The 26,564-nt window shown below is 44.3% G+C and overlaps 1 protein-coding gene across 3 annotated transcripts in view; it reads right to left on the minus strand.

Annotated features, from left to right (window-relative positions):
- The window catches only part of AP3S1 (adaptor related protein complex 3 subunit sigma 1), a 72,209-nt gene that overhangs the window by 40,034 nt on the left and 5,611 nt on the right, over positions 1-26,564 (minus strand). For all 3 annotated transcript variants that reach the window (XM_073677066.1, XM_073677051.1, XM_073677058.1), the window contains exons 2-3: positions 20,428-20,519; positions 16,599-16,710 (exon numbers count right to left, since the gene is read on the minus strand). In XM_073677066.1, the coding sequence (XP_073533167.1) occupies positions 16,599-16,710; positions 20,428-20,519 (204 nt within the window). The remainder of the gene's footprint in view (positions 1-16,598; positions 16,711-20,427; positions 20,520-26,564) is intronic.

Genomic DNA, 26,564 nt, shown 5'->3' on the forward strand with positions numbered 1-26,564 from the left:
CGTCTCCAGACTCTGTCACGTCTGTCACATGTGCTCAGTGTGAACCTGCTTTCATCTGTGAAGAGCACAGGGCGCCAGTGGCGACTTTGTCAATCCTGGTGTTCTGTGGCAAATGCCAAGCGTCCTGCACGGTGTTGGGCTGTGAGCACAACCCCCATCTGTGGACGTCGGGCCCTCATACCACCCTCATGGAGTTGGTTTCTAACCGTTTGTGCAGACACATGCACATTTGTGGCCTGCTGGAGGTCATTTTGCAGGGCTCTGGCAGGGCTCCTCCTGTTCCTCCTTGCACAAAGGCGGAGGTAGCGGTCCTGCTGCTGGGTTGTTGCCCTCTTACGGCCCCCTCCACATCTCCTGGTGTACTGGTCTGTCTCCTGGTAGCGCCTCCAGCCTCTGGACACTACGCTGACAGACTCAGGAAACCTTCTTGCCACAGCTTGCATTGATGTGCCATCCTGGATGAGCTGCACTACCTGAGCAACTTCTGTGGGTTGTAGAGTTCGTCTCATGCTACCACGAATGTGAAAGCACAACCAACATTCAAAAGTGACCAAAACATCAGCCAGAAAGCATTGGTACTGAGATGTGGTCTGTGGTCCCCAACTGCAGAACCACTCCTTTATTGAGGGTGTCTTGATAATTGCCAATAATTTCCATCTATTGTCTATTCCATTTGCACAACAGCATGTGTAATTGATTGTCAATCAGTGTTGCTTCCTAAGTGGACAGTTTGATTTCACAGAAGTTTGATTTACTTGGAGTTATATTCTGTTGTTTAAGTTTTCCCTTTATTTTTTTGAGCAGTGTATATTAAAAAAAAAAAAAAAAGTTTAGGACTCCAGATCCTAGTAGACAGTATTTTAATATATCTAATTCAGAGTCCATTGTCTGGTGGAGGTCCATGATTATCTGTACAGGCCATTGTGCATGAGCAGACGTGTAAATTTAGTGTGTGCATTCGCACTCTGAGAATAGGGAGAATCAAGAGGTCTTGTAGACACATAAGAGGAGACCAATACTACTAAAGACTCTTTATAGGCGGGGGCCCTGTTAGAGATTTTTCATTTTGGCCCCTAAGCTACAAATTCTGCGCCTGCTCTTAGGAACATGCAGTAGATCTGGAAACCTGTGTGCACAATATTTTATTTAATTTTCCCACACGCGGTGAAAGCATCCTATGGTGTGAAGCACCGAAGGACAAGTTTCTGACTACTGCCAATGACTCAAGCAGCAGCATTTGCCCGACAGGTTTACTGAGCTTTTCGACAGATATCCAAGAGAAGGATTGAAAATTGCCATTCAGTATTACATTAGTTACAAGGAAAAGGTGAGGAATTTCATCATATTTGTGACAGTCTCCATTAATGGAAAGTGTTATTTTAAGGTGAAAACCACTTTGGAAAAATCTGTATACATTTATCAAGACTTACATTAGTGATGGCAGCGCCTATATGTTGGAAATGGAGTTGAAGGTCAGAGTTAATGAAAGGCCATGTTTTTGCTTTTGACAAATAGGGCCTGTAAACCGAGGACCCCTTTAAAGTAGGTCAAGGAAGGATAAGGCGTACTGAATTACAAAGGGTCAAATCTACTGTGGATCTAATGCAGATCCAAAGAAAAAAATCCCCCCAGAATTTCTGTAGCGGAAATAAATATCAGATTTTATTCCAATATATGAACACAGCCTTCTGAGTCATTTTCAGTAGACAGCCCAGTATACAATATAACAGTGTGTATTGCATATAGTTAGTATTTGAAAGATCATTTATTTTTTTGGAAGTGAAGTTTATTTGTGGTTTTGAAAAAAGCAGTACTATCCACTTTACTATCTGTTATCAAATGTATCAGAGAGGTTGGCCGAATTTACAACTGGGCTATGAATCTGAATATGAACAGAGCATGTACTTTCCACTTATTTATGCATATAATGCTCAAAGGGTATTCCCATCTTATAAAGTGATAGCACATTATTAGGATATTCCACCGCTGGCTACGATCTTCTGGCTCTTTCACAGTGAGTAGAGAAGCAGGGCTGTGACATGAGAAAAAATAAATCATCTTCTTGACAGAGTTAGCCAAGGAGAAGATGAGAAGATGTATTTCTTTTCAATGACGTGGGGTCCCCCCTATTTTAATAGCTAGCAAAGGCTAGGCAGACAGCTGGGGGCTGATATTAATAGCCCAGGAAGGGTGCCATGAATATTGGCCCCCTCCCAGGCTAGAAACACCAGCCGTCAGCCGCCCCAGAAATGGTGCATCCATAGGATGCGCCAATTCTGGCACTTAGCCTCGCTCTTCCCACTGCCCTGTAGCGGTGGCAGTGGAGTAATAGGGCTGGGGTTGATGTCAGCTGGCATTATAAGCTGACATCAAGCCCAGGTTAGTAATGGAGAGGCGTCTATAAGACACCCCCATTACTAACCCCATAGTCAAAGTTAAAAAAAACACAAACACCCAGAATAAAGTCCTTTAATTGAAAAACACACAATTCCTTATTGTTCTAAATTAAACCATACCTATAGTCACGCCCATTCTAGCTGAAGCCAACGATCTCCTGCAATAAAAGTAAAATAATAAAGCAACATCATCCTTACCTTTCCATGGTTCCCAGGACAGCTTCAGCTCTGCTACATTCACATGACAGACTGGATCGCAGCAGAAAGCTACCATCCAGCCTGTCATGCCGCAGACACTGAGAAGCGCAGGCTTGCTTGCGCTCCTCAGTGTCAGGCTGTGACGGCATCCAGATGAGCAGACAATGAACTCAGCTCACCTCATGCACGTCACTGACAGCGTTGGAGAATTCTCCTGCGCATGCGGTGAGCGTGAGAGACTCGGCTCATCTGGATGCCGTCACAGCCTGACACTGAGGAGCGCAAGCATGCCTGCGCTTCTCAGTGTCTGCCTGCGGCATGACAGGCTGGATGGCAGCTTTCTGCTGCGATCCAGCCTGTCATCTCGATGTAGCAGAGCTGGAGCGGTCCTGGGAACCATGGAAAGGTAAGGATGATGTTGGTTTATTATTTTTCTTTTATTGCAGGAGATCGTTGGCTTCAGCTGGAATGGGCGTGATGGTAAGCATGGTTTAATTTAGAACAATAAAGAATTGTGTGTTTATTTCAATTAAAGGACTTTATTCTGGGTGTTGTGTTTTTTTAAATACTGTACTAGAAATTCATGGCGGTCATGTCTAATATTGGTGTGACCCCATGAATTTCGGGCTTAGGGCCAGCTGATAATACCAAGCTGGCCCTAACCCCTTTATTACCCAGTGAGCCACCGCACCAGGGCCCTGGATGAGTTGGGTACAGCGCCAGAAGATGGCGCTTCTATGAACGCGCCATTTTCCGGGGTGGCTGCGGACTGCAATTTGCAGTGGGGGGGGGGGGCAGATTCCAGCCCCCAGTTGCCTAGTTGTACCTGGCTGGACACAAAAATAGGGCGAAGCCCCACGTATTTTTTTTTTTTTAATTATTTCATGAAATAATTTAAAAAAATTGACGTGGGGCTTCGCACTATATTTGTGTCCAACCAGGTACAGCAGGCAGTAACGGGCTGCCCCTAACCACCAGCTGCCTATTTGTACCTGGTTGGACACAACAATATAGGGAAGCCCTTTTTTTCTTAATTATTTCATGAATTTCATGAAATAATTAAAAAAATAAATAAATACGTGGGGCTTCGCCCTATTTTTGTGTCCAGCCAGGTACAACTAGGCAGCTGGGGGCTGGAATCCGCAGCGCAGGGAGGCCCAAGCTTTCTGGACGCCTCTCCATTACTAACCTGGGCTTGATGTCAGCTGGCATTATAAGCTGACATCAACCCCAGCCCTATTACCCCACTGCCACCGCTACAGGGCAGTGGGAAGAGCGAGGCTAAGTGCCAGAATTGGCGCATCCTATGGATGCGCCATTTCTGGGGCGGCTGACGGCTGGTGTTTCTAGCCTGGGAGGGGGCCAATATTCATGGCACCTTTTCTGGGCTATTAATATCAGCCCCCAGCTGTCTGATTAGCCTTTGCTAGCTATTAAAATAGGGGGGGCCCCACGTCATTTTTTTGGGGGGACCCCCATTTTAATAGCTAGTAAAGGCTAGGTATTCAGCTGGGGTCTGATGATAGTAGCCTGGGAAGCTCCGTGGTTATTACCTCCTTCCCAGGCTTCAAACATCTGCCCCAGCCGTCTGCTTAACCTCCGCTAGAGACTAAAATTACGGGGAACCCCACGCCAATTTTTTTTTTAATAAATCCTTTATTTTAACACTAAATGACAAGTACAGTAACCAACACTATCACTGTACTTATTATATATGTGACTGACATGTTTCTATCTATCTAATCCATGTGTGATGCTCTAGCTTTCTGTTCTAAATTGTCGGGTACCGCTGCTAAATGCCGGCCGGCTTTTTTAAAGAGACGGTGCATGAAAACACTATTATTTTTTTAAATAAATCCTTTAACACAAAATGACAAGTACAGTAACCAACACTGTCACTGCACTTCTTATATATGTGACTGACATGTTTCTATCTATCTAATCTATGTGTGAAGCTCTATTCTTTCTGTTCTAAATTGTCGGGTATATGCCGCTGCTGAATTGACGGCTTTTCATCTTTCACTGTGAGCACTGTTCCCATCGATTTGGGCAACCACCTCCCCCAATACATTCTACATTATTCTTAGTTGTTTTCCTTCATGTAGAATTAACCTACAAGGAAAGAAAGGGTTTATTTTCATTCCGATATTTGTGTCCCATTGACTTGCATTGGTTTCCGGTATCGGAATCTGCGATATCCGATACTTTTTGGGTATCGGCCCGATCCAATCTGATCCGATATTTCCTGATATCGGAAGGTATCGCTCAACACTAGTCACAGCCCTTCTCTTCGGCTCACATTGGTACGCAAGCTAACAATACAGCTCATCTGTCAGTTGAGGCACAGGTCTTGTTGAGGCACAGGTTGTGTGTGTTTCTTCAAACTGCAGCCATTCCTGACCCGTGATTAGGACGGGCTACAGTTTGAATTATATGACAGGGATTAAGTCTCAGCAATCCCCCCCCCCCCCCCCCAATTCCTCCAAATTATGTAATGTAGTGCAAGAGTATTTAAATACTTCCCAATCGCAACCTTCCCAGATTTTCAAAAATGTTGCTTCAGCCCCAAATTTTGCATTATCACAAGGGTAACAGGAGAAAATGAATCCTGAGTATGTAGGTACCCGCCACCGTATTCTTCTATTATAGGCGCCGCTCCGGTTTGTCTCCAGCAGTTTGTGACCTGCCGGATAGCTCCAGTGTTTGCTGGGCGGATCGGAAGTCACAACTCAATATATGTCTATGAGGGCGAGAACGAGGGCGAGAACGAGGGCGAGAACGAGGACGAGAACGAGGGCGAGGACGAGGGCGAGGACGAGGGCGAGGACGAGGGCGAGGACGAGGGCGAGGACGAGGGCGAGGACGAGGGCGAGGACGAGGGCGAGGACGAGGGCGAGGACGAGGGCGAGGGCGAGGGCGAGGACGAGGGCGAGGGCGAGGACGAGAACGAGAACGAGGGCGAGAACGAGGGCGAGAACGAGGGCGAGAACGAGGGCGAGAACGAGGGCGAGAACGAGGGCGAGAACGAGGGCGAGAACGAGGGCGAGAACGAGGGCGAGAACGAGGGCGAGAACGAGGGCGAGAACGAGGGCGAGAACGAGGGCGAGAACGAGGGCGAGAACGAGGGCGAGAACGAGGGCGAGAACGAGGGCGAGAACGAGGGCGAGAACGAGGGCGAGAACGAGGGCGAGAACGAGGGCGAGAACGAGGGCGAGAACGAGGGCGAGAACGAGGGCGAGAACGAGGGCGAGAACGAGGGCGAGAACGAGGGCGAGAACGAGGGCGAGAACGAGGGCGAGACTCTCACAGACTTACATTGAGAGCTTGTGACCATTACCTCTGACTTCCAGCCAGTCAGAAGCTGTGGTCACAAGATGGTGGCATGAGACCAGAGTGACGCTGGGAAGAGCTGAAGATGGTGGGTGGTGAGTATAATATTTCACGCTGAAATAATAAAAATCACCGGAGTAGTGCTTTAAGGTAATGAGAAAACGGTAATAATGTAAAAATAATAAATCCATAGAAAGAAAATAATTGTCATAGATTTTCCACACACACATAAGAGATATAATTATCAAAATAAAGAACCATCATACAGTTTCAGCCCAAAGGGGGTTTCCAACAATTAACAAAGATAGAATATTAACCTAAAATACCATAAATGCCTGAATTGAATAGTGCGGTTGTAACCCCTGGGGCCCATCACTGATCCGAAGAATGGAGTTGCCTGAACAGTTTTCTTGGTAGAGACTTGGTCAAACATTCATTGTCAATTAAGCAAGTGAAAGAGCTCACCAGTTCAGTTGGTCCATTGCCGCAGGCAAATCAATTGAGAAAAGGAAAAAAAAAAGCTGGATAATTTCCTTTTAAAATTTCCCATATAAACATGGACATAGCAGCGAGCAAGTAATGTGCTGACGTGTTTCAATCTTAGTCATAACATGACTAAGACCATGTAAGTAGCAAGTCATCAACGCATTACTTTTCCCCTGCTGTGTCCATGTTTATATGGAATTATCAATAAAATAAAGACATTTTAAAAGGAAATTATCCAGCTTTTTTTTTTTTTCCTTTTTCTCAATTCATTGTCAATCTGTATTGCTGTCACTGGCAGATTCGGAGACAGCCAAGTAAGTGCCCTCGGCTGTTTCCACAGCTTCCAAAATGGTCAACTTTTGGGGAACCAATGAAACATTTATGACATATACAATACTTATGAGGAACCAGGAAGATCCAGCTGAACAAATCTTCTAAAATCCATATTTTATTGGGTCATGCAAAAAATATTAAAAGTCCACCTTGGAGAGGAACAGCAAACGCGTTTCGAACTATAAGTTCTGATTAAGAACTTATAGTTCGAAACGCGTTTGCTGTTCCTCTCCAAGGTGGACTTTTAATATTTTTTGCATGACCCAATAAAATATGGATTTTAGAAGATTTGTTCAGCTGGATCTTCCTGGTTCCTCATTGTTCGTCTGGTAGCACTCCTGGCTCCGTGCTGTTGATCTTCTAGGTGGGTGAGCTGATTTTTCCCTTTCTTTTTCTGCCATATACAATACTTATGGTGCAGTCTTATTGTGGCTTGTGCATGGATATTTGCAAAAATCACAGCAAAAAAAACATATAAAAGCATCTTAAATAAAGGGTAGATGTGAGATTCATTTCACATGTAGTTTTGTTTTAAGGAAAAATTAGTTATAGTCTCTATTACACATTTTCCCTTTCTACATTGCTTTACTGAAGCTGCCTTTTTTCCTGTAATGTTATTACACAAGTGGATACATTGCTTCATTCCAGAATCTAAACTAAAAAATATAAATTAAAGGTTTAATCTACAAGGGACTAAAAATATAAAATAAAAATCCCAAGGCAGCTTTATGTTCTGCGCATTTACTAGGCTTCAACGGACTGGTCCCCAGCGACAACAGAAGCTATAGGAATGCGCAGAACAGGTGTCTGGCACCATCTACTGTTCATCGCACGGACGCCGGCAGAGCAGAAGACAGATACCTCCAACTATTCACCCCGATAACCGAGCCGACAAGATACGGACATTGTTCACAGTCTCCAATAATTGCAAATTACAAATCAATGTTTCTGCTGTGCAAACATGCAGCTAAAAAGACGATGGAGGGCTGATAACTGATACTTAGTGACAGCTACAGACCCTAATGATATACCATGGATCTAGGACTTACTGACCGGTGATAGCTTGGCTCCTCTGACCCCAAAGATCACTAGAAAATGGCAGAAGTGCTAGGAAAGTACATTGGCCTACTTGGATCTATGTTCCTACACGACACAGACACTAAAACGAATGTCTCCAGGTCAAGAAGGTCGCTACAAAGAGAAGTCCTGGCCTCTTACCACAGCTCATTCACTATAGGGATCAGTAGGGGTTGCAGATTTAGGACCCAGGTAAATGTTAAAAAAGACCTTTCAAATTAATCTGTCAGCAGGGTTTTGTTATGTAATCTGACAGCAGCATGAGATGGGGACAGAGACCCCGATTCCAGCGATGTACCACTTAGTATACTGGGTGCAGCAGTTAGGATAGGGTCACAGTTTTCTCTGTTGTAGATGTAGCAGAGCTGAGCTATGTATAACCCCATCCACAGCTCAGCTTTCTGTGTACATTGTATAGTGACAGAGAGCTGCTGATCAGTACTGGTGGAAGGTTGGACTAGGAGGCATGAGGCAGCTTGTCCTGTAGTGATAATCTCCTGCTGATAAAACACTGATTGAAATAGCAAAACACAGCCCATGCACTCAGGGTCTCTGCTACTAGATTACTTTGCTTTCAGATTAAATGGCAAAAACTTGGTGACAGATTCCCATTAATACAAACTGAGTACTTCCTAAAAATTGCAGCTGCTCGTCTGATTCTGATGATACTAATTTTCCTTTCAGCCAACTGGGCGTATAGCACAGACCTTCTCTGGGGGCATTTTATTTTTCTACTTTGATGCTGCCAATTAAAATACAGCCATGCCCACAAATGGTTTCTGTGGTATAAGAGAAAAATTGCATTATAAGCAATAACTTTGTGATGGATGGGCACAGAAGAAAACGTAAATCTGTTCCAGAATTAGTGGAGCAGTGGCAATTAAAGGAGGTACACAGTTTAAGTAATATTCAGTGAAAACTTCTCTTAAAAAGGTATTGGATATATTTGCAATAGGCCAAAACGTGGGTAGGTAAAATGTAGACTTCATTAAGAATGGCATTTTGTTCACTAGTCTTGATGAAAAGTGTCCTGAAGAAGGAAGCGCCAAATTCATTAGGATCCGTGGGCCCAGAGGTCACACTTTGGCCCGATTCATCACTGCCTTTGTACCCGTTTGTCTTCCTTAGGGGCTTATTTTTTTAAAAAGTCGCAAAATTTGGCACAACTTCACTCCAGTCGCAAGTTTTGCAACTTTTGGAGCCAAAAGTCACAAAAAAAAAAAAAACAGATCAAGATAGGAAGAAAGCCCTTTTTTTTTTTTTTACTTTGCGCCAAATTCATGAATCGCGTGTACCATTTTGATGAATTTGGCATCAAAATCAGCAACTAATATCACAAGACAAAAAAGGTAAGTGACGTCGAAAAAAAAAAAGCAAACGATGAATTGGGGCCGATATATTTTACTGCAGGGTAATATACTCCATTGAACATTTTTGAGCATGTGGAACCAAGTAGTATGTTGGTGTGGTTCGGGCACGTGGCTTTACAGACTCGGAGTTCAGTACACAGGTTTCTCAGGTTCTGACCTGTGCTGATCCCTCAAGACAAAAGGATCGGCCGTTGAAATCAAAAGAGGGATCACCCCACACCATCCTGGTAGTAGACATATCTCTCAATGTACACACATGGGAGAGACCTTTCAATCATCTGGAGTGGCTCGTCTCTTCCTCTCTAATTCCCTCAACCTTCTGGCTCTCACTGAAACCTGGATCCAGCAGTCGGACACCACCGCCGCTGCAGCTCTCTCCTATGGTGGCCTACACTTCTCTCATACTCCGAGACCTGGCAACAGATCAGGTGGAGGTGTTGGTCTGCTTCCTTCAACAAAATGTACTTTTCAGGTTATCCCCCGAGGCCCACACAGTCAGACTCTACCAGCCCTTCTCCCTGCGAGTGGCGGTTGTCTATCGCCCTCCAGGTCCCTTCCGTCAGTTCCTGGATCACTTTTCTGCCTGGCTTCCAAATTTTCTATCTTGCGACATCCCCACGATATTCATGGGAGATTTTAACATCCCAATTGGCGATTCTCTTTCCCCATCTGCCGCTCATCTTTTATCGCTAACCTCCTCCTTCGGCCTTTCACAGCTTGCTAATTCTCCTACACATGAGGACGGGAACACATTGGACCTGATCTTCTCCCAGCTTTGCTCAGTACATGACTTTACTAACTCTCCCCTACCACTCTCTGACCATAATCTTCTTTCACTCTCTGTCAAGAACTGTGAGGCTACTCAAGACACCCCCACTTTCCACACTTATAGAAATATACGCGCCATTAACACCCAGAAATTTATGAAAAAGTTGCAATCATTATTGGCCCCAATCTCCTCCCTCTCATGTCCCGACTTTGCATTGAAGCATTATAACAAAATAATGCTATGCACCCTGGATGAAGCCGCACCTCCTACACAAAGAACAATTCGGCATAGACAGCGACAACCCTGGCACAAGCCTCAAACACGTCTTCTCTACCGGTGCTCCAGGTGCGCTGAAAGGTTGTGGAGAAAATCTAATCTGCCCGAAGATTTAATCCATTATAAATTGATGCTGAAAACATATAACTCTGCACTTCACCTCTCCAAACAAACCTACTTTAACAACCTAATCATCTCACTTTCCAATAATCCTAAACGACTCTTTGACACGTTTCATTCTCTCCTCAATCAAACAACACAGGCCCCGACCACCGACATCAGCGCTGACGATCTGGCCAATTATTTCAAAGAAAAAATTGACCATATCCAATATGAAATTTTCTCCCAATCCCCAAACGTTATGCATGCTCTCCCCCGCCACTTTGTATCTTGCTCACTTTCTGACTTCGAACCAGTCACGGAAGATGAAGTGATCAGGCTCCTTGCATCTTCTCGCCCTACCACTTGCACCAGTGACCCTATTCCCTCACATCTCCTTCAGTCCCTTTCTCCAGCTGTCACCACTCACCTAACTAAAATTTTCAACCTCTCCCTCTCATCTGGTATCTTTCCCTCTTCTTTTAAACACGCCAGCATACATCCATTACTTAAAAAACGATCCCTTGACCAGAACTGCACGGCCAACTACAGACCTGTTTCCAATCTTCCCTTTATCTCTAAACTCCTGGAATGCCTGGTCCATTCCCGTCTAATCTGCTATCTCTCAGACAACTCTCTTCTTGAGCCTTTACAATCTGGTTTCCACTCTTTACATTCTACTGAAACTGCCCTCACTAAAGTCTCTAATGATCTACTAACAGCTAAATCTAATGGTCACTACTCCCTGCTGCATTCGACACTGTGGATCACCAGTTCCTCCTCACTATGCTCCGCACTATTGGCCTCAAGGACACTGTTCTCTCCTGGTTCTCCTCCTATCTCTCTGACCGCTCCTTCTCGGTGTCTTTTGCCGGCTCCTCCTCCTCCCTACTTCCCCTTACTGTCGGGGTTCCTCAAGGATCAGTCCTAGGCCCCCTTCTTTTCTCCTTATACACCACTCCTATTGGACAAACAATCAGCAGATTCGGTTTTCAGTACCATCTCTATGCTGATGACACCCAATTATACACCTCTGCTCCGGACATCACCCCTGCATTACTACAAAAGACCAGTGATTGTCTTTCTGCTGTCTCTAACATTATGTCCTCCCTCTGTGTAAAACTGAATCTGTCAAAAACTGAACTACTCGTCTTTCCTCCCTCCACTAACCTACCTGTGCTCGATATTGCCATTTCCGTTTGTGGCTCAACCATTACTCCCCAGCAACAAGCCCGCTGTCTTGGGGTCATTTTTGATTCAGATCTTTCCTTCACTCCTCACATCAAATCACTCGCTCGTTCATGTCATCTACACCTCAAAAACATCTCAAGAATCAGGACTTTTCTCACCTTTGACTCAGCAAAAACTCTTACTGTAGCTCTTATTCATTCTCGTCTGGACTACTGCAACTCTCTACTTATCGGGCTCCCTCTTACTAAACTCTCCCCTCTCCAATCCGTCCTTAACGCAGCAGCCAGGATCATATTCCTCGCCAACCGCTACACCAATGCCTCTTCCCTGTGCCAGTCATTGCATTGGTTACCCATCCAATATAGAGTTCAATTTAAACTTATCACGCTTACCCACAAAGCGCTCCATGCTTCAGTACCCCCTACATCTCCTCCCTTGTCTCAGTCTACCACCCTACACGTGCCTTCCATTCTGCCAATGACTTAAAACTAAAATCCTCCATAATCCGAACTTCCCACTCCCGTCTCCAAGATTTCTCGCGTGCTGCGCCAATTCTTTGGAATGCACTACCCAGGACAGTTCGATTAATTCCCAATAACCACAGTTTCAAGCGAACCCTAAAAACCCATTTGTTTAGACTGGCATATCGCCTCCATACACTGTTCATCCCAGTTTTCCCCCATATTAAAATCTTCTTCAATTTCAGGCTCATACCATCCATGCACTTAATAGCCTTGGTCAGGACTGTACACATACTGGCAGGCGACCAGTTCATGTATTATTTATCCTATTTAGTATATCAAGGCTGCATTATACAATATATGTACATTCTACCTTTTGTGTCTCCCCCATTTCCTCAGACTGTAAGCTTGCGAGCAGGGCCCTCACTCCTTTCGATATGAGATATACTTATTCTGTATTGTCTGTATAAGTCCCCCCTAAAATTTGTAAAGTGCTGAGGAATATGTTGGCGCTATAAAAATAAAAAAATATTATTATTATTATTATTAGTCTATGGATGGATCTTTAAACTAAGTTTTCTCTAAGTATTTCATAATAAAAAAAAAAAAAAAAAAAATACCAAAAACACCTGGCTGCAATTGATAGTCATTTTTTTGTTGTGATAATTCAGCTCTGCTACATCTCTATTCCGTACACGCTTGTATTCTGCAGCTCCAGGGATTATTGACGAGTAGCGTTTTTGATGCATTTTTACACACATTTTTCGTGGGGGGGGGAAACGCAACGTTTCAGAAATCTCATTTATGCTGCCGTTAGTGTGAAACAAATGAGATTTTCTCTCATTCATATTGTATGGTTTTTAAAAACGCATCAGGTCAGTAATTTCAGCAGTTTTTTAATGCAGTTCTGCCTCATTGATATAAATATTGCTTAAATGTATAGTAAATGATACAGAATAGCTTTACTAGAATGATCTTTTATTGTTCATGTTTCTTTGCATTGGAGATGGGGAGACACAGATAATCTGTACAATGTAAGGGTATGTGCCCACGATGTGTACCAGCCTGCGGCCCCGAAGCTCCGGAATAGTTGCGCGGCTTCCGCTCATTATGTGGAAGTGGCGTCATTTTTTTTTTTCCCCACCTGCGGACTTTCCTCACAGAGGTTAGGTCTATGGGGAAAGTCCGCATGCGGACCTGCAAGAGAAATTGACATGCTGCGGTCTGGAAAGAAGCGATGCAGGTGTACGGAGATGCATAGTGGACATGGGATTTCTACAAATCCTATCCACTATGCTGTGACATCTGGACGCTGCGGGTTTGATGCTGCATAACATACAGCGGCTACGGATCGTGTGCACATACCCTAAATGTAACTCCAGTGCAGAATCTACCTGAACCCTCCAACATTTCTACAAAACGCCATTCTGACAATTGTGACAACTAGGACTATCGTCCCAGTCACCATGTGATGTGTAACATGACCAATAGAAATGTGGAAGTGGCGCTGTCAATTCAATGTAAAAAAAAAAAAAAAAAAGCAAAAAGAGTATTGTATAATTTATGTGTTTTTTGCAGATGGCCCTTATTATCCCACTATTTAAAATAGGTCATCCAGGACTAACATTGATGACCTATGAAAGTTGTGAAAATGAGATCTGTGGGGTCCTGACACCCGGCACCCCGGCCGATCAGCGGGTATCTACTCTGGCAGTGGCCGGATGCAGTGTATGAAGCTGATCAACGTGGACCCATACACTGCATAGTGGCTGCTGCCAGGTTCTGCATTTATCCTCCCATGTAAGCGTCAGTGGTCAGTCCCTATCCTATCTTGAGAATAGGTCATCAATATCAAAGTCCTGGACAACCCCCTTTAATGGCTATATTATTCCTACACAAATGCGGTTTGAGGTACTCACGTCTGGGAGGATGCTGGCATATCACATTCTGCAGCATTGTGTAGCGACTATTGAAAACCGAATACAATATGCTCCTTGTAAAAAAGCCACAAAGAACTGAAATAGACTGCCTGTATGACAGCTTTATCATTATATACTTATTTTGCTGGCACCCATTATAATGCAAATTATATTAAAAGGGACTGTACCACACAAAAAGTTCTCATAATTAAAGACAGATTTATACTCCTCTGCAACAGCCTTGTGGACCCAGTGCAGGCTGCTCCGGAGGTCTGCTCTGGGAGACATCTGACAACGGGCTCCTCCGGAGCGGCCTGCGCTGGATACACCGCGCTGCTGGTAGGCAAACACGCACCTGTATTTTATTTCTCATAGCATCCATGCCTTCAAAGAAAAAAAATTCTGTATCAGACAACCCCTTTAACTATTTTATTAGAAAAGCAATAAACCCAATATATCGCAGACACCATAATGCTGACTGCCAGCAGAGGTAAGCTCATCATCCTTCACATGGCTAATGCGGCTTGAAGGCCCCGGTATACACCGTACAATGAGTGAGAATATAACCATCTAGGTCAGTCCTACATGAATATTTCATGTCCGTCTTCTATTATTCCATGAATATTTCAGCCCTGCCGTCTCAAGTAAACTGATATGACAACCGGGGATCAATAACCGGCTTCTGAATGGCATTTACACAACATAATTACCTTCAAAAAGTAACTGACAGCATTTTCAGACAGAACTGAATTAACTTTCTTCAGAGTAAAACTCCACTCTGCAGTCCGTTATGACACATGTAAATATGATTTGTAATGTAGGAATATAAGATTAGGTCTTAAAGAGCTATTGTGGTTTCAGAAAAGTGACGTTATTTGTATAATGAATAAAGATATTGCATTTTCCTATATTCTGCATTGATTACTTCGTATCCAAGAGCTCTGCTTGCAGACCCCTGGCATCTTCACCTCCATGAGATAAGTATTAGTCCTGGTCACACGAATATACACTACTTGTAGTGACCTGCAGAATAGACTTTTAATTCATACCAAAATGAATACTTCAAGAACAGAAGTTCACGAAAATGGCAGAATTGCGATTTTGTTCCAGTCCCTCACACTACCCACCAAAATAAAGAAGTTATCCAATACATTATATGTACCCCAAAAGGGTTGTATTAAAAACAAAACAAAAAAAATTGTGCTGAAAAAGCAAATCATAACATGAATAAAGCAAAGCAAAGCAAAAAAAAAAAAAAAAAGTAGTGGCTTGCAAATCGAGGACCTGAAAAAAAAGTCTGAATGTCAAAACTGGTTAAAGTTCCAATTATACCGATAATTTATCATTCAAATTTGCTCAGCTTGTCCTATATTAGGGTGTGATGGTGACATGTGTCTAAATAGGATTTGAATAAAAAGGGATCTGGCTTAAAAATGTAAAAATTGTTAAAAAATAAAAATAAAAAACACATTAGTTCTGTTTGACAATGACTAATCATCACCTAAAGAATTCTGCATTTTGGCTGCAATGACCACAAGGCTGATAAATGATGCCTTCCATAGTTTCCAATGTGAATTCTCACTAATTAAATGGTTTTATACTGTTTCTTGTCATTTTTAAAGTAAGATAATATTAAAGAGGACCTTTCATGATATACAGTTTAAAATAAAAAAAATATCAGTAAAAAGGGTCAGAGGGGCAGGTTAAAACTGTTTTTTTTTTGTTTTTCTCCATAACATTGCGGTGATACTTTTTTCCCTGTACGACACTGACCAATCGTAAGAAGGCAGTGTCATACAGGGGAAAATAAAGCAAACACTGCCAACAAGGCAAGAACAGGACTTTTCAGTGTGATCTGTAAGACTGATGTATCTTACCTCATCACACAGATCTCCTCACTCCCGGGTGCTTACCGTCATTAAATGTGCAGGAGAGGAGAAGCGCTGTATTGTAATGGCATGACAACGCCAAGCCAGGAGAAGAGAGCAGTGATGAAGATGAGCGCCCGAGCAGCGTTTGTCACATACAATACTCTATCTGGATATACTCTGGATTTATCCCTGGATTGAGAGCATTATTCCCCGATAACTGGAACAGATGTAGGGCGTAGTACGTAGTGACCTTACGGCATAGTTCTTCTCCTCTCCCGTCGCTGTAATGTCTAGCTATAGCTTTTAACAATTGTAATCTGGCCACACTGCCCTATGTGATGTCTAGGCAAGTAAACACAATGAAGATCATGGACAGAAGTTAGACCAAGTAGGAGATATGCTAAGAACATCTCCTGTAGGCTTAGCGTTTCTGCGTGCTACATGGTCAATGATTATGGACAATGGCTGCCCATGCAGCCACCCTAAAAAAGCCAATTGGTTTCAACAAGACACTATCTTAGGACAAATGTCTTTTCACACTAGTTATCGGCGGTGGTTACAATGGAGTGACCCTGCCCAGCAGACATTTGTGTCCTATTGATGAGCCACTAATATCTGATGACACCATCTTTACATGTGAAGTAGATTAGGAGTCTGGTGATTTCATGTATCTGCTGCAATTTGTACCTCTAGTAACTACAGTTCTCACTTCTGACTAAGCCATGTAGACATCTCCTCCACAACTTCTTTACGCTGGTTGATAAACCTGATGGTGTCCAGCTTCTCACGACCTTGTGATGGTAAATGCAATGCACTACTCACCTGTATAAGATCTAGGATGCCAAGCTCACTCTCCGAGGAGTCCACGCAGAAGACGAAGTACAATGTTGCATAGTGTCGATATATGAGCTTGTTGTCAGATCCGCCTATTAACCTGCAAACACATTTCACATGAGTCAATAATGGAATGTCGGCTTTAAATTACATGGTAATAACTATGAAGATGATGGATTATTACTACTTCTATTGTTGTTCCAGGATTCCTATTACAATTGGCTCTCCTGACCACTTTATAATGACTGAAAAGCAGAATGCACCCGGCTTAGATATAATGAGCAGCTGGAAGTCCCATGCTCTACATAGACCAAGTCTCGTTACATCCCCAACAATATTATAAGATTTCCTTAAACATGGGGGTGATCAGGGTCCAGCAAGACATGGTCTGCAGACGACCCCTAATTCAGCACTTCTGAGGGTCAGTGACATTGAGAATCAGAGGAAATATGTGACACAAACAATACACAGAGGTCATACAGTGCAAGACTAACAAACGCCAACAATTTACACAGCGCCATCTGTTGTCTACTTAACAGAGTCCCTACCGGCATAAGCCTGTAGATGCTGTATACTCTAACAGCTGCAATACCAGATACAAGCCCAGGGTCAAAAGGGACCTTCTTTAGCCGTGGACAACACCTTTTAAGTTAATCAGGCCTTATACACGTGTGAAGGTCTTGTAGCTTTTTCTCATTGCCCAGATTTTTCCAAAATTGTGGCAAAAAAGAAATAAAACTTATTTTTTGTTATTCAAGGCCACAAAACTGTCACATGTACATTAGATTTTATATATATATATATATATATATATATATATATATATATATATATATATATATGAGAAAGTAACCATGCAGCTTTGTAAGATGGACATAATGAGAAAATATTTTTATCTTCTAGAACGGCATTTTCCAAAGAGGTTGTGCAGAAGGCCTCCTCTTCCTCCACATTTCTCCGATGAGAGGCAGCGCTGTCTAGAGCTACTTAGATTATCATGCAAGTCTCTGGATGTGACCTGCCTGATCTGAGGAGACCTGCCTGATCTGAGGAGACCTGCCTGATCTGAGGAGACCTGCCTGATCTGAGGAGACCTGCCTGATCTGAGGAGACCTGCCTGATCTGAGGAGACCTGCCTGATCTGAGGAGACCTGCCTGATCTGAGGAGACCTGCCTGATCTGAGGAGACCTGCCTGATCTGAGGAGACCTGCCTGATCTGAGGAGACCTGCCTGATCTGAGGTGACCTGCCTGATCTGAGGTGACCTGCCTGATCTGAGGTGACCTGCCTGATCTGAGGTGACCTGACTGATCTGAGGTGACCTGACTGATCTGAGGTGACCTGACTGATCTGAGGTGACCTGACTGATCTGAGGTGACCTGACGTTCTCTGGACAACATAGTAAGCGACTCCCCCCCCCCCCCCCCCCTCACCATCTGTCGGCCCTGAGAGGCTATGTGCCAGCTAATTATTTATCAGGTAGCAGAACGGGGTGTGGGCAGGATGGGGATAAAGGACCGTCCGTTCATTGGTAAGGACGGGGAGCATCTGACTTGAATTTAAGGGGCTTCTCAGATCTTAAATTAAAAATAAAAATTTTAGTTAGGACTCAAATTTCCTGTCTCTCCATTGTTTTTGACGTGGGGGTCTCTGCCAGGACTGGAAGTGATGTCGTCCAACCTATTAGTCACCTGTAGTCAATGACTGGCCTCTGTGGTCAGATGGTTGTCAGATGGTTGATGGGCAGCACAAAATAACTTCTGGGCCTGGCGATGCTCAATGGCTCAGCAGGGAATCAGACCATGCCCTGGATCTTCTCCTCCCTGTCAGGTTTCCAGCCCCTCCGCCTGCCTCCAGTCTGTGAATAAGGTCACATTCACATGATCAGTATTTTACATCAGTATTTGTAAGCCAAAACCAGGAGTGGGTGATAAATATAGAAGTGGTGACGTGTTTCTATTATACTTTCCTCTGATTGTTCCACTCCTGGTTTTGGCTTACAAATACTGAACGTGTGAACGTGGCCTCAGCTGCCTCCTCTATATGATATCCCAGGAGTGACCTGTCATTCACAGATCGGAGGCAGGGTGAGGGGCTGGGGAATTACAGGCTGGGAGGAGAAAACCCCCTGTACAGTCCGGCCCCTGTGCACCGAAATCTAATTAGCAGAAAACTCCAAAGGGTGATTAAAGAACCACAAAGCGGGTTTCTTCACCAAATGTCTCAATGTAATCTGTATTACAGCCATGTCTTAACTTCACATTACAAAAAAGTGTTCTGATAGGTTCAGTTCAAAATCGAAATTTGTTTTCCGTGAAGACAGATTTCCCATTACTGAGATAGGGGATGACAGTTGGTGTTTTTAAAATTCGATGGGGAAAGGAGTGTGGGAGGGAGGAGCTAGAGGCAGACGCAGACATTCTGCTGCAAGTTCTCCTGAAAGGATAGTTACAGCTCCCTATAGGACTTTAGAAGCAGACTGCCATCTGAGTAATGGGAAATCCTATATTCACTGAAATACAGGTTTTACCCATGAATTGAGAATTTTGAGAATGGCTGATCAGGAGGAGAAAGAAGCAGATTTCTCTAATAAGATGTATTACAAAGTTTCTTATTTTCATGTGTACTATTGATTTATGGGGAAAAAAATACAATAAACAATGGTTACGCTTTAAGTTTCAGTGACAGCTGTGGTAAGGAAGAGGTTAATTGCAGAGAAGGAAAAAAAATAAAAATAAAGTCTGGTGGAGTTACAGGCAGAGATACAGCAGATCTTCTGGAGATGTGAGATGTGTGCTTCACATATCATTTAGTGTAAAATACCGCAGAGGAAATGCCTGGCTGTCCGCCGACTGGGAGCCGGACCCACACTTCTGATGAAACAATGCCTTAAGGCTGCGCGCCCACGATCAGGCGACAGCAGCGCTTTAGGCTGCGCGCCCACGATCAGGCTACAGCAACGCTTTAGGGTACGAGCCCACAATCAGGCTATAGCAGCGCTTTAGGCTACGTGCCCACGATCAGGCTATAGCAGCGCTTTAGGCTACGTGCCCACGATCAGGCTATAGCAGCGCTTTAGGCTACGTGCCCACGATCAGGCTATAGCAGCGCTTTAGGCTACGTGCCCACGATCAGGCTATAGCAGCGCTTTAGGCTACGTGCCCACGATCAGGCTATAGCAGCGCTTTAGGCTACGTGCCCACGATCAGGCTATAGCAGCGCTTTAGGCTACGTGCCCACGATCAGGCTATAGCAGCGCTTTAGGCTACGTGCCCACGATCAGGCTATAGCAGCGCTTTAGGCTACGAGCCCACGATCAGGCTATAGCAGCGCTTTAGGCTATGTGCCCACGATCAGGCTATAGCAGCACTTTAGGCTATGTGCCCACGATCAGGCTATAGCAGTGCTTTAGGGTACATGCCCACGATCAGGCTATAGCATCTCCGCAACAGAAATTGACATCCTGCGGCCCGTAAAGCTGCGCCTCCGGTGAGTTTACGCGGCGGCAAATAGAAGCACATTGGGCATGGGATTTCTATAAATCCCATCCACTGTGCTTGTACTGTAGAAAGCAGCAGTTTAGACACAGATCAGGTGAGCTGCCTCCAAACCGCTGCCATTAGGGATTGTGGGCACGTAGCCTAAAAAAAAAAAAATGGGCTGTCAAATACTATTAACCATAGAAAATAAAAGTGGATCGGCTGTCTAACTCAAGAACTGGAATTTATGGGGGATTCCTTGTGTATTTTAGAAGGCATAGCTATGTAAATGCTCAGGCCGTGCAGATCTTACCCCTGACAGTTATTTATATACTTACAATCCTCCTTCTAGGAAGTTGCAGACGTTCTCGTCTCTTTTGGACACTAAGTGGAATGTTTCTCGGATAATCTGCTGTTGTGTATCTTCACTCTGGAAAGAAAAAAAAATGAATAAAAATGAACTGTGCTGCCTAAAAACTGGGTCAGAGGAAGAAAGCAGCAGAGTCAACAATGGCAGCCGGTCACGTAATCACTGCTGTGACAAATGGAGCATCCTGTTACCACCAAAAACTCTAAGACTATGTTCACATGCAGCATTTTTTTGCAGCAATTTTTTCCTCTTTTTTTTATGCAATTTAAAAGCTGCTTTTTTTCGTACCAGTAAGCAACCCTTATTTCCATGTACTGTTACTATTTACCGACTGCAGGGTATATGCTCATTTTGTTTTCTGCTTGGGTTTTGTCTGTGAAATGGCCACAGTGTGAATGCGCTCCTACACATTACATTTATAACAATTTATGCTCCGGCTCATTTATTTGGTTTTGCTGAATTTGAGAACTGCATGTTAATTTTTTCAGTGTTTTTTCCACCCATAGAACGCAATGAAAAAGTAACAAATCACTGCAAAAAAATTTTGATGAATAAAACCAACCTTATAAAACAAGTATTGTGGACAAAGCACAAATGTAATCCACACCCAAAATAGCTATGCAAACGTGACAAAAACCTAGCGAAAAGGCAGCAAAACGGGTGTTTTGAACCCGGTGTTTTTACTGCTCAAAAAAGACGCAGCAAAAACTCTGCATATGAAGATAGCCTAAAGAAGCTTTTATTTCAGATACGCTGAAAAGTAAGAATGAGAAGTTATATGGAAAACGCTGATAACCCTATATTCTAACAAGATACACAATGATGTGCAGTACAGACAATTACAGCAGATGTCTAATAGTAGCCTAAGAACCCCTGACAGCGGTCCCCGGCGAGTGGCTCCCGCCAGCCCCATGTGCATTCACGCAGCAGCGACTGTTCCCAGCATGTAATAATAGATCTAGGGATCTTATCAGGTGATGATATAGATTCCACTCATCAACAACATCATACTGCGAGTCAGGTCCAGGGCATCCATCTTTTAACACACATCATATTGGTTAGTATCTTTTATGGCAGGCTCAGGTGCTGAAAGCGCAAGGTGCATTTACACTATAACAAACAAGAAAAGCCTTAGACCCCATTGACTTCTATTATCCAATGAAGATTATGTTCTCTGATCAGGTTGCGCTACCTTATTCCATGAGGAGGTGCTGAACCGATGAGAAAATATTCCGAACATTCATATCTAGGATGAAGAATTTCCAGCGGCACTCCCCAAATAAGGGAAAAACGCTTCTTCATTACCTCATTATAAGCCAGGTTATGGGCAGTTTTTTCTCCTTGCCTGTAACCTTGCTTTTAATAAGACGTAATAAAGAAGAGTTTTACCACATTTGGAGAGAGCCGCTGGAAATCCTTCACCCTTGATGTGAATGCACTTACACTATAAGGTCACGTTCACACGTAGAGGAAATGCTGCATTTTTTGCGCAGGAAATCTGTTGCGTTTAACAGCTCAAGCAAAGGGGATTTCAAGAAAACTCATGCCCGTTATGCTTTTAAACACGCTGGTGAACAGTGCATTTTTCTCTCTATTGGCTTCTATGAAAAGCCTAAAAAAATGCAGTTACATTAAGGCTATGTTCACACATCATGGTTTCTTCAGCGTTTTTTTCTGCAGCAAAACCTGATCTCTTGCCAGGAGGTTGTTCAGGATTTTTCTTGCTTTTTCACTCGTTTTTTGGGGGCTTTTTTTTTTTTCACTGTCCTTTTGTCTCTTTTATGCATGTACATAAAGTTCAGTGGGAAAAAAAAAAAAAAAAAAACTCATTCTGGGTTTGGCACAAAAAAGCTGAAAAACTTGACACCTGCTTTTTTTCAGCGGTTTTTTGACCACCCATTACTTCCAATGGGTGAAAAAACACTGAAAGAAGTGACATGCTCTATTTAAAAAAAAAAAAAAAAACATGCAAAGCTCAAAATACTGATCAAAAAAAAAACGTGATGAGATTTCTGGAATCTCAGACTTTGCTGGTACTGTGAGACGCAGCAGAAAATTTGCATCAAAAAATGCTGAAAAAAACATGGTGTGAACACAACCTAAAGCATTCCTGCATTAAGAAATGCAGCTTCAAATCTGAACCAAAAACACACATCAAATAAAGGTGAAAATGCAATCAGAGAAGATTCATATTTTGGTGCCTCCAGAAAACATGCGGATAACAAGCAGAAAAATCCATCAGAACCATTATATGTAAACAAGCCCCAGGTTAAAGCTATGGTCACAAGGTGCATTTATTTTATTTTTGCCAAGATTTCCGCGCTGGTAAAATTGCCACGTTAATATGGAGTTGCCCCCCCTATGCAGCTATAACAGCTTCCACTCTTCTGAGAATCCTTTTTAAGGCTGCGTGGCCACTATGCGTTTTTGCCACGGAATTTCTGCAGTGAAAACACTTAAAAACTGCTTGGTAATACGTGCCCCATGGTCCCTAATGATAATCCGCATATGCTGTGCACATGCTGCGGAAATTTCCGCTGCGGATTAGCATTGCGGAAAAATACGCAGCATGTCCATTAATTTTGCGGACACACAGCGTAATTGCCGCCATTGACTTGCATTGAAACGCATAATATCCGTGTCAGCACATTTGCACAAGCGGATATTATGCGATTCTATGCGCAGATGGTACCCGGGTCTGGAGAAGAGGAGACTCTCCTCCAGACCCAGGTACCATAGAACCTGTTAAAAAAAAGAATTTAAATAAAAAAAATAAAGATTATACTTGCCTACCGATGTCCCCCGGCCTCCTCAGTGATGCGTCCGGTCTCTGGTTCGGCTTGCGGTGGTGTGAAGACCTGCCATGACATCATTTAGGCATGTGACAGGTCACGCGACCGCTGACGTCGGCGATCGCGTGACCTGTCACATGACTCAATGACGTCATCACAGGTCCTTTCACACCACCGCGAGACACCGGGGAGATCGGACGGATCAGAGAAAATACCGGGGGCCACCGGAAGGTAAATATAATCTTTATTTTTTACCATTTTATTCTTTTTTTTAACTATTACTTGGTCACACTATATAAATCTATGCCAGTTGCATGGATTTATATAGTGTGACCAAGTTGTCAAGCACTTTCCAAGTGATGCTAAAATCGCTTGGAAAAGCGCTTGATCACCCGCATGCAGAAATGCAAGTGAATAACGCTTCACAAGCGCTTCTACCTGGCGGGAAAAACACATGTAAAAACCACATGTGTTTTTCCTGCCAGGGAGAAGCGGAAAAAATATGCAGCATTTCTGCATCGTGGGCACACAGCCGAAAAGATTTTGGACTTAGTCTGTGGGAATTTTTGCCCATTCATCTAGAAGATCATTTCTGAGGTGAGATAGTGATGTGGGATGAGAGGGCCGGCTCGTAATCTCCTTGTACTTCATCCCAAAGGTGTTTGATGGGGTTGAGGTCAGGGCTCTTTGTGGGACAGTCATGTTCTTCCACACCGGATTCCCCTGAACTTTACTGCCAAAGTCATTTTTACATAGAATTCCTTATGTTTGTTCTTTTGAATGTTTTTTTAATGGGTTTTCAGGCAGTTTCCACAGCAAAATCCTCCTGGAAAAGACTACGGATATGTGCAGGTTTTTTTTTTTTTTCTTAGTAGTAGTTTTTAGAGCAGAAACTGAAAGAAACTCTTCAAATCCTCCTTCAAATCTCTAAACAGTTGAGTTTCCATTCAGTTTCTACTCCGAAAACTCCGCAAAAAGACTCTGCATGCACATAGGATAAAGGAGAAAAGAGGGAAAATGTACCGTATTTTTTTGGACCATAAGACACACTTTTTTTTCTCCAAAATTTGGAAGGAGAAGGGGGGGGGGTGCGTCTTATGGTCCAAACGTTACTTTACTGGTAGTGGTGGAGCGGGGATCGCAGGGTCCTCCAGCAGCGGCAGAGGTGAGATGCGGCTGGAGCCGGGGCCTGTACCTGTGCTGGTGTCGGGTGGTGAAGCAGAGGAGCCGGGGCCTGTGCCGGGCTGTGAGTGGCATCCGGCGGTGAGGCAGAGGAGCCGGAGCCTCTGCCGGGCTGTGAGTGGCATCCGGCGGTGAGGCAGAGGAGCCGGAGCCTCTGCCGGGCTGTGAGTGGCATCCGGCGGTGAGGCAGAGGAGCCGGAGCCTCTGCCGGGCTGTGAGTGGCATCCGGCGGTGAGGCAGAGGAGCCGGAGCCTCTGCCGGGCTGTGAGTGGCATCCGGCAGTGAGGCAGAGGAGCCGGAGCCTCTGCCGGGCTGTGAGTGGCATCCGGCAGTGAGGCAGAGGAGCCGGAGCCTCTGCCGGGCTGTGAGTGGCATCCGGCGGTGAGGCAGAGGAGCCGGAACCTCTGCCGGGCTGTGAGCGGTGTCCAGCGGTGAGGCAGAGCAGCGTGTGTGACTTCCGGTGGCCGCGGCCATCTTCCAGAGGCCGTGATCCACGGGAAAATGGCAGCCGCAGCCGGCGCGGAGCTCCGGCAGCCATTTTCCTGTAGATCACAGCGTCAGGAAGATGGCTGCAGCCACCGGAAGCAGCACACGCTGCTCTGCTGCATCGCCCGGCACAGGCCCCGGCTCCTCTGCTTCACTGCCGGACGCCGCTCACAGGTCCAGGCCCCAGGCAAGTCCACAGGCAAGTGCACAGGCCAGTCCACAGGGCCCAACCAGACACCGGCATCTCACCTCTTCTGCTGCCGCCGGGTTCCTGAGGCAGGGAACGGAGGGACCTGCGATCCTGCTCCACGATCACCGCAACTCACAGCTGCTGGAGCACCGGCTTCATGTATCCAGGGTCCACAGCATTCCTCCACTTCCGCCGGGCCGGTTTCCTGAAGGACCCTGCCTCCTGCTCCACCACTCCCTAGGTGAGATGCCTAATCAGACTATAAGACGGACACCATCTTATAAAAAATATATTTTTTTCCAAATTTTCCACCCCAAAATTTGGGGTGCGTCTTATGGTCCGAAAAATACGGTATATATTATGGAATTAAGGTATATTCAGTTCCTAGTTCAGTTATGTGTGAGCCTTGGCTTTAATACCTTACTAATAAGACCCCTTAGATGAAGATGCAAATGAAGCGTCTCGGTAATTATACAGGACGGCCTTTCATCTGTATGCCATGGATAGGAGAATAAATGAGGGACAATCGCTGCTCTTCACTGATCAGGAGACTCATCATGTGCTTTAGTGAGTAGCCATTATTAGGGGCATTCCCAGCCCCCCTTATGTAATGCAGCCTTTGTTGCTGACCAGCCGTCACTAAATCACATTACACGGGGTCATGTGAGAGACAGGCGGCAGCCGAGGCCACTCGCCTCACCCAGATCCACTCACGAGTCAGTGTCACATTACTGGTAAAAATGTTCTGTGAACACATAGAAATGCATTGATGTGTCACTGAAGAAAACTAGAGCAGGCAGCGCTTCCCTGGAGGAGACAACAAGCATTCTGTCCTGGTTAGGCAAGAAGTATTAATAATTTGGGATAAAATCCTCCATTAAAAGGAGATTATAGTTTTGGAAAAAAAACTCTTTGGGCTGTAGTTTATTTAACAAAAAAAAATGAAACTGTACTTTACTGTCCCTCCCCAGGTCCAGCACAGAGTCTCTGCCGCTGCTCCCAGTGTCTATTATTGTCAGCAGCACAGACATCAAGTTAACAGCACTGCAGCCAATCAGTGAACTCATCGGCTCTGCCAAAGTAGATGGCACAAGCCGCTTAGCTTACTAATTGGCTGCAGCACCGTAGACAAGACGTCAGTGCTGCAGACAATAACAGACACTGGGAGCAGTAGCAGAGACTCAGTGCTGGACCAGGGGAGGGTGAGTAAAGGACAGGTTGTTTGTTTAAAACCGGGTGACAAGGGGGTTTAAAAAAGGAAAATCCCATTAACCCTAATGCTATCAGCTGCTTTAGGGTATGTCTAGAGGGTTTTTATGTACATTTTGAAGTGGATCTGCTTCATAATCCACAAGAAAGAGTACTTGAAGCAGTTAATTTAGTATGTTTCAGTCTAAAACCCCCAAATATAAAAAAAATGCTTTAAATAGTAGTCAAAATTAGTCAGTTGTCAAA

This window comes from Phyllobates terribilis, unplaced genomic scaffold (genome assembly GCF_046119375.1).
Source record: "Phyllobates terribilis strain yellow unplaced genomic scaffold, ASM4611937v1 Scaffold_1__5_contigs__length_1240528914, whole genome shotgun sequence".
NCBI classification, from domain to species: Eukaryota; Metazoa; Chordata; class Amphibia; order Anura; family Dendrobatidae; genus Phyllobates; species Phyllobates terribilis.